This window comes from Drosophila melanogaster, chromosome 2R, assembly GCF_000001215.4.
Source record: "Drosophila melanogaster chromosome 2R".
Classification (NCBI taxonomy): domain Eukaryota; kingdom Metazoa; phylum Arthropoda; class Insecta; order Diptera; family Drosophilidae; genus Drosophila; species Drosophila melanogaster.
The window spans coordinates 22916739-22924820 of NT_033778.4; the positions used below are offsets into that span (position 1 = coordinate 22916739).

General features: G+C 48.1%; 2 protein-coding genes across 3 annotated transcripts; both read right to left on the reverse strand.

The window, feature by feature from the left end:
- Positions 1-104: 104 nt before the first annotated feature.
- Positions 105-2052, reverse strand: CG30187 (uncharacterized protein). Of its 2 annotated transcripts, none has more exons than NM_166570.4 (7): positions 1830-2052; positions 1728-1773; positions 1522-1670; positions 896-1459; positions 796-811; positions 613-731; positions 105-560 (listed from the first exon to the last, which is right to left on the reverse strand). In NM_166570.4, the coding sequence occupies exons 1-7, from the start codon at positions 2032-2034 to the stop codon at positions 190-192; spliced, it is 1470 nt and encodes a 489-aa protein (NP_726265.4). In that variant the 5' UTR covers positions 2035-2052; the 3' UTR covers positions 105-189. The 2 variants fall into 2 exon arrangements, with proteins under 2 accessions (NP_726265.4, NP_001246475.2); NM_001259546.2 differs by having other exon boundaries at positions 796-844.
- A 146-nt stretch (positions 2053-2198) lies between these two features.
- Nup214 (Nucleoporin 214kD) lies at positions 2199-8004 on the reverse strand. Its single transcript, NM_143782.3, has 8 exons — positions 7881-8004; positions 7686-7824; positions 5894-7626; positions 5659-5840; positions 5260-5601; positions 4008-5203; positions 2427-3909; positions 2199-2333 (listed from the first exon to the last, which is right to left on the reverse strand). Exons 1-8 carry the CDS (start codon positions 7914-7916, stop codon positions 2309-2311), a joined length of 5136 nt encoding a protein of 1711 aa, NP_652039.2. The 5' UTR covers positions 7917-8004; the 3' UTR covers positions 2199-2308.
- Positions 8005-8082: the final 78 nt, after the last annotated feature.

Consider the following 8082-nt stretch of genomic DNA (forward strand, 5'->3'; position numbering starts at 1 on the left):
ATGGTATCAGTAACCGCCTTGGCGGTGCCCAAAATATGGGTAAGTCTTTTTTACAAAGCAAATTTACATTCACAAATACTTTGTGACATTGAAAGTGTTCAGATAGATGGGGGAAAGGCATATAAAGCATTTATTATTTATCAAATGGATTATATGTTCGGCTAGCGCATATCGAGTTGATCTCTAAAGTTAGTTAATCCTTATCGTATTTGCAATCCATTCCGATAACTTCATAACGTTTGTGAAAACGTACACACCATTTGAAGAATCACTGACGATACCAAATAGAACTAACCAAGTCTTTCCCGAGTTCGTTACCTTCCTCCCCAGTATGTAGCTCCCAATGAAGCCCATTCCGTACGGATGTTCGACGCACAGTTGATTCCACTCTACTCGTCTCTGGATTCTACCTGAGCATTGGTAGGGGTTTCCAAGGGCCACACTGATATCATATATAGTTCCATTATCGGGAGCTTCGAAGAACATGGTGAAGGGAGGAGTAGACGCGGCCCTCTGTTGGTCTACTACGTTCGCCAGCATACATATGGGTTTAAATCCGTCTGCAAAGCCAGAGTTTAGTGATCGAAATACACTATGAATATCAAAAGTTACCTGGGCCCGTCACGGGTCGATTAAGCTTAAGCAACGCTACATCATTTTGATCATTTGGGAAGACGCCGAACACGCTATACATCCCGTAGAATTGCGTCCTTCCCTTCAGATATACCTGCCTGTTGGTTAACTCAAATACTTTGTTAGTTTCGTTTTAAAGTGTACCATTCCGATAACACCTACAAGTTTGATGAGTTTTCTGGCAAGCGTTTTGCATTGGTTAACACGAACTCTGGAAAATATTTTTATCGTTATTGTTTTCTAAGAATGCAGTAATACGCACGGTGTGTTACGAAAATGCCCCGAGTCCAAAAAATCGACCAACGAATAAGTGCCTCCAAATTCGCAGCAATGTTGGCGCCGCCACAGTCGTTGTACAAAAAAACATCTTGCTGCTGGGGTATAATTTTGTAGAAGGGTGCAGACTGTGGTTCATCCTCGATAGATAACCTCTCTATTGTCATCTTAATCCAGTCCGCAAAGCTCATCAAATCGGTATACACTCCCTGTCCATCGCAGGATGTTTTGCCAACGCTGATGATCCCGAACTGAACTTCCCGATTGCCGATACCTTGAATAAACACATCGTTTGTCAGGGGACCACCAGAATCGCCCCCACAGGTGTCTCCGGAAGGTACACCAGCGCATATCTGCTTCTCACTGGGATAAACAGACAATTCCATATAGCACTCTTCACGATCCAAATGATTAAGGATGATTGTCTGAAGTATATCGGATGTCTTGTTGCCGCGTAATGTTCCCCATCCAAAGGCTTTAAAGGTCCGCATGTTGCGCATATGGTTGGCCATACTCTTGTTCAAAACGATGCAGATTGGACGAATAAGGGCTGGAAATAGTAAGGTATGGTTTGTAACACTTTCTGGGGGGACGAACAAATCAATCACTTGCCATTAAAGATAACGTCGCTGGACAGCTTTAGCAGGCCAATGTCATTTTCATAGGAAGCACGAACGTCAAACGAACTATGCACTACTGCTGTTATGACGTCTTTCCGATCTGCAGGATCACTCTTGTTGTAGGCACCCAAACTCACTGATCTGTTAATATCGGAATGAGAATCATCTTCACTTCAAAGTAAATCAAATTATACTCACTGGACGTCTTGGTCAACTATGCAATGCGCAGCTGTCAAAACGAATCCTAAGAAAGCAATATTTGTATTATTAATTAATCTCGTTCCGTTGAAATATACAAACGCTTATGAATCAGCGTGCCACCGCAGATAAAATGTGTCCGATTGTGTACAGCTGCCATCCAGACAGAATTTTGAAATGCTGCATTATGCCCGCCGGTGATTTTGAGTGCGATATTGATTCCACAGATCTGGTCCAAGAAGATTGAAGCACCCACATCTTTGAGGAACCAAAAAATGACGGGAATCCAAGCCAGACGTGTCTGCATCTCATGAGATGTTCGAATGAAATAGGTGATAACCTTAGCATGAGCATAATACCATAGCAAGTATTTCATAAAAAAAGAAACCCTTATCATACTAGACTATAAATACTAAATAAAGTTCAGTACACACATTTCGCGTGAAGTAAAAACACAGTTTTTTTTTTTTTAATTTTAATAAAGATTTAAGATTTAAGATTTTTAATTTTAACTGGTATTCTTATTTCATGAAAACTGAACAAGCAAAACTATTGAGTTATGCAACACATTTATTATGAACTCAACGATAATTCATAAAGCTCGATCTGAAATAGTAAAATTTAATATTTCGTTAGTCGTATGCATTCTTGGAAATACTTATATAAGTATGCATATGTATGTATGTCGGTCGAACTTACCCGCCAAACGCTGGTTTCTGTGCATTTGAGTTTCCAGTCTGTGCTAGATTTCCGAAAGAGAGTCCCGATTCCTGTCCCCCCAACGTTTCAAAAATGTTTCCCTGTGCCGGCTTTGCAGCAGCACCAAAGGGTGGAGGGGAGGCTACTGGGCTGGCACCGCCAAATCCACCGAAACCCTTCGGACTGCCAAAGGTGGCACCTCCCCCAAAAGTGGGGCTAGCTCCAAAGGCCGGGGATCCACCGAAAACGGGCTTGGCTCCAAACCCACCTGGTGTCGTAGTTTGCTGCTGCGGGGCTTGTGGTGAGCCAAAACCTGTCTGGGCCACAGATCCACCCCCGCCCTGGCCAAATCCACCACCGAAGCCCCCCTGAGCTGGTGTCGTCTGCGTGAAGGAGCCAAATCCACCAGAGCTGCTGCCACCCCCAAAGATCGATCCGCCAGATGCGGGCGGAGCTGTTGCTGGTGATCCGAAAATAGAGTTTCCTCCGCCACCAAAAGGAGAAGCTTGCGGACTGCCGACGGGATTGGAGAATATATTCCCACCTGCTGCCGGTGCAGCCGCTGATGATTGACCAAACACTTTTTGGCCAAAAATTGAAGTACTTCCTGCAGCCGGAGCGCCGACTGCGCCCTGCGTATTACCTCCTCCAAAAATTGAGCTGGATCCAAAAGGTGTACTGGCGGATCCGCCACCAAAAATAGATCCTCCGCTATCGCCTGCTTGTGCTGGTTGTCCAAAGACACTTGGCTTAACAGCCTGACCAAAAATGTTACCGCCAGAGGCTGGTGCTCTAGTCGTGGGACTACCAAACGGCGAAGGGTTACTAATCGCGGCCGATGCAAAGAGACCCGCTGGTGGTGCATCTGGTGTTGCCGCAGCCGTGGTGTTTGAAGGAGCAGTTGTAGCTCCTCCGAAAACGCTGGTCTCCGCCTTAGGTATACTGCCAAAAATGTTTGCACTCGAAACTGGACTTTTTGCAGCTGACTGAAAGGGACTAGCCACTGGAGCCGCTGTTGATGTTGCTACTGCGAAGCCACCACCAAACACTGAATTCGACGAGTTATTGCCTGTAGATGTAGCGGTTGGGCTTTTGGCAGCTAAGGGAGCTGAAGCGCTGGTAGTTGGAGCTGCAGCACCTCCCGCACTTAGGGTGCTAAATGCGTTTGAGAAGGAGAACGCACTGCCGGGAACAGCAGTGCTAGATGTTACCGTTGTGCTCGATGTTGCCGGAACTGCTGCGGTAACTGCCGCAGGAACTACTGCTGGACTAGACACAGTCGTCGTAGCAGTAGTAGTCGAAATGGCTGATGGGGTGGTTGAAATAGGATCAGTTTTGTTGTTCGCCTCCGTCACACTTGTGGGAGCTGTTGCCACTGGTTTGGTACTGCCGAATAATCCCTTTGAGGCATCAATCGTTCCGCCAAATGAAAAGCTACCAGCGGATAAACCTCCTCCAAAAATGTTGGCTGGTTTGGTGGTATCTGCAAAGTAAAAGACATATATAGCCGTTTAGAGTTTATGCCAAATAAGCGTATACATTTATGCGTAAGGTATATTGATAAAGGAAACTATAGCTTACCTGCAGGAGTGTTGGGCTTGCAGATAGTCACAGAGCTAAAGAGGCCTCCAATAGGATCCGTGCTGCTGGTCACTGCATTTGTTGTGGTGACGGAAGGAGCATCAGTTACGCTGCTCGAAGCAATTACATTCGTAGGCTTGCTGGTGATGGTGGTTGTGTTGCTAGTGACCGTGGTGATCGGTTCAGAGTTGGATGGTTTCGCCAAAGCTGCTGAGAAGATGCCAAATGGTGCAGTTGAAGCTGATGTGGCTACACTAGTGGTTGCTGTGCTGGAAGGTTCAGATTTTGGCACAGCAGCGGCTGTTCCTCCGAAGCCTAGAGATGAACCCAGTCCGCCAAAGCTGAACGGGGAGCTGGAAGTATTTCCGACAGTACCTCCAGTTCCTGTAAATCCTCCAAATCCAAAGGATTTGTTTTCCGTCTCTGCCTTTGGTTTTTGGGGTACTTTTGACTCTTCTGTTTCGGGTTGTACCGCCTTGAATTCTTTGCTTTCTGCTGCTTTCTGCTCTTTGGGCTTAGTCGGCTCGGGTGTTGGTTTTTCGACCGCTGACAACGGGTTTGGTTTTGGTGTAGGAGCTGCCACGGCTGGCGATCCTGTTCCGAATGAGAGTGCCGACTTGGCAGCACCACCACCAAAACTAAAGCTGGAAATAGTACTGCCGCCGAAAATGGATAAACCCGGCTTGGCTGCTTCGCCAGGAGTCACAGTATTTGTCGTTGGCGTCACAGTAGATGTCTTCACAAATGGGATGCTTTGGCTGAAGGAAAATGGCGTAGCCACTGGAGTTGTCGGATGTGTGGGCACTCCAGGCTTTTCCACAACGGACGGTATAGATGGCATTGGTTTAGGCAGCGGAGGAGCCACTGTAACAGTTGCTTGTGGCATGGGTGCAACAGCTGGCGTGGGTGCAACATCTGGTGGTGAAGGCGGAGCGACTGCTGCTTGGGTGTATTTGTTGGCTGTTGCAGGCTTGGCTGCTGCCCTTTTAATTTGCTCCGCCCTACGTTTCGTTTCCAAAATAACCTCCGACTTGAGCCCCACTCGATCTGGTCGCTGGGGACAAATAACATTGATCTTCTGCAGCTGAACAATATTACGGATTTTTTGTAGTCTTTCTCGAGTGAGCTTGGCTGCATTAGAGTCCACTACCTGGCTAAGACTCATCGTGAGAATGGAGTCGGTCAATGTATCCACTCTAAATAAAAAAGTTATAGTCGCATAAAGAGAGAGGTCACAATAACTTCTACTAACGCTTCGTTGGTGCGGGTGCGACTTTTCTCCTGGTCGAGCAGTGCGGCCTGAAGCAATCCGCGCTCCTTCAGTTTGGACTTGATGTTGTTCTGTACAATTCGCTGGTTAGAAGTTAGATTTTGTAGTCTTGTCAGTCGTTGATAGATTCCCTCTAGGCAAGGCATGTGCATGCGAGACTTCGAATTGCGCCGCACAACATCCTGAAACTGTTCCCACTGCAAATCGACATGCTGCTGGGCAAGACGCAGCTGGGCCTCATTGGCAGCCACGTAGCTCTGAAGACGAGCTAGCATGCGACGGCCAGAGGGATCACAGGAGCTTGAGTTCATTAAACGCGTAATCCTAAACGAAAATTACGGGTTTTAAATAGCTTATATATTCAAAGAGTCCTTTACCCACTCTGGTTTTCTATAAATCTCCAGTTTCCCGCGGCACTCTGCTACGATGGCATAGGCCTCATTAAGACCCTGTCGCAATCCCTGTACATCTAACTCGAACTCCACATCCTTGGCTTGTTCATTGAGCTCTTGGAGGTCATCCAGTCTCTTTGCGTATGCCCTCAAAGCAGATGGTGCTGCAATCTGCGGAATAACAACTTTAATACATGAAGCAGTGTAATACCAACACTACTTACGCCTTTGAGGAGTTCCTTCGTCTGTTCCTTTTGCTTTTGGATATCCTTGCTAAAGGCTTCGATTTGTAGGGCAATCATGTCCTTGATAATAGGCTCAGTGTCATCAGGCTTAAGACTTTCATCTGCGATTTGTGGAGGAGCTGAAGTGGCTGGTTTTGTGTCCACTGGTGTGAATGTTAAAGGAACCGTGTACAGTGGTTTGTTTGCTGGAGCAGAAGCAGGAGTTGCGGGTACTGTTGACCCAGGTGCCGCTGTTCGGGGTGTCACACTGGCAATAGCCGGTTTATTCAATGCCATTCCCCCAAAGGCATTTGCTCCTGAAGCCGAAAACATGCTTCCCATGGCAGTAGTCGTTGCCTGCGTGCCAAACCCACCAAACGGTGTTGTTGGCTTGGCTGCATTGGTAGTTGGAGCACCAAACGAAACCGGACTAGAAGTCGGAGCAGTACCAAAAGATAGTTGCGGAGCAGGTGCCTTAGCTGCAGCTGCTCCAAAGCCAGAAAACAATGATGGTTGCTTATCCTTCGAGGGAGCTGGGGTTGAAGTAACGGTATTCGGTGTAAATGCAAAGGATATGTCCGAGGAAGCAGCAGGAGTTGCAGCTGGAGCCTTGGAGGGACTGGCTGCCCAAGCTGGCTGCTCTTCTTCCTCACTAGCAAGCAGCATATTCAACGGCTTGAACTGCCCAGAAGTATCGGCCACTGGAGGAGGTGGCGAACAAACAGACACCGCCGTCGGCAGCACATTAAGAAAGTTGAACGAGAGCAATTCTCCATCCGAACTCAAAACATGAACCATGGGCATAGTCTGCAGCTTCTTCTCATTTATCGTCAGCTGGTGCGTTGTAGAAGTGTCGAAGGCAAAGCCCAGCGGGAAGGTCTCATCCTTGTCCTCACTTAGGGGCATTTCAATGCGTGCCTCATCCAGCAATGTAAGCTGCTGCCAAGCGGGTGTATCGCCGGCCTCGGTTGACCGCATGATGCCCACCTCTACGCCATTGGCCGAGACTACGAGCAGCAGATTCCACTGGGGCACATGGCTAAATACGAACTGATGATTCCTCGGGCCGTTCATGCTATAGCAGATGTCATAGTAGTTTATGTAGCTGGGCGCACCAGCCTTGGGAGCATTTAGAATGTAAAGCGAGGGGCTACAGTCCTCGCCATGCTGGAGAAAGATCACTGCAAACTGGAAAGTCGACAGCCACTGTATAGCAATGGTGTCAAAGGGGGCATCATGTATATTCGGAGGACACAAAAGCGTCTTGGCCAGAGTCAGATCCGGCTTGAACTGCTTCACCGTGCCGCCGGGAAAACCAAGAACGATCTGTTTGCCCTTGGGCGACCAGCAGCCGCACTTAACTTGTTGATTTTTGTCCAGCGAGTGCATTTCAAAGTTTCCCCCCTCCTTCAGGGCATACATCGCGAGCGCTCCGTTGCTCAAAACAACGGCCAGGCTGTTGGGCAGCACGGGATTCCAGAGGAGCTGGACGCCGTGCACGTGATCCTCGGCGGCGAGGCGAATATTATAAACAGGACGTACATCAGGGGTCATGAACGATAGCACCGCATATATGCTGAGCAGGCTGGTGCCGTTCTGGGTGTGATTCACGGCCAGCAGGTTGCCATCGGAGCTGCAGGCAATGTAATTCGGAATACTGGGCAGTGGCACCAGACGCGCCTGCGGCTGTTGGGCTGTGCTCTTCGCATTGACCAAATCCTTTACAATAATCACTGCAAGGAGTGCCAGGATAAATTTATATATTTAGCCTAGCTAACTCAAGCTACATTACCTTTGAGTTCCGGCTGCGTTGGACTCCCGGCAAAGAGCAATCCCCGGCTACTGGAGACCGCCAGCAGGTTCACATTGCTGCGGGGCTCACCGCATTTTTTGAACGCAACAATCTTGTGGTGCAGTTTGAATTGAAAGTCCTGCGACCAAAACCAATGGAATGTTTGACATCTCAGTGCTATGCAATTGTGCTTACCTGCGTGTCCTCGCAGTCTGGTGCATTCTGCGCCATTTTTGTCTGTTTTCGCTCCTATTTCGCCAAATTTTTTGCGGCTTGTCGATTTCCCAATCGAGTCGATGGTGTGGCTGCAAGTTGAGATCGTTGGAAACGTTGGCAAGCAAAAAGCGCGCCACTTGCAGTACGGTCACTTTCAGGAAACTCACCACAAAAACTCACC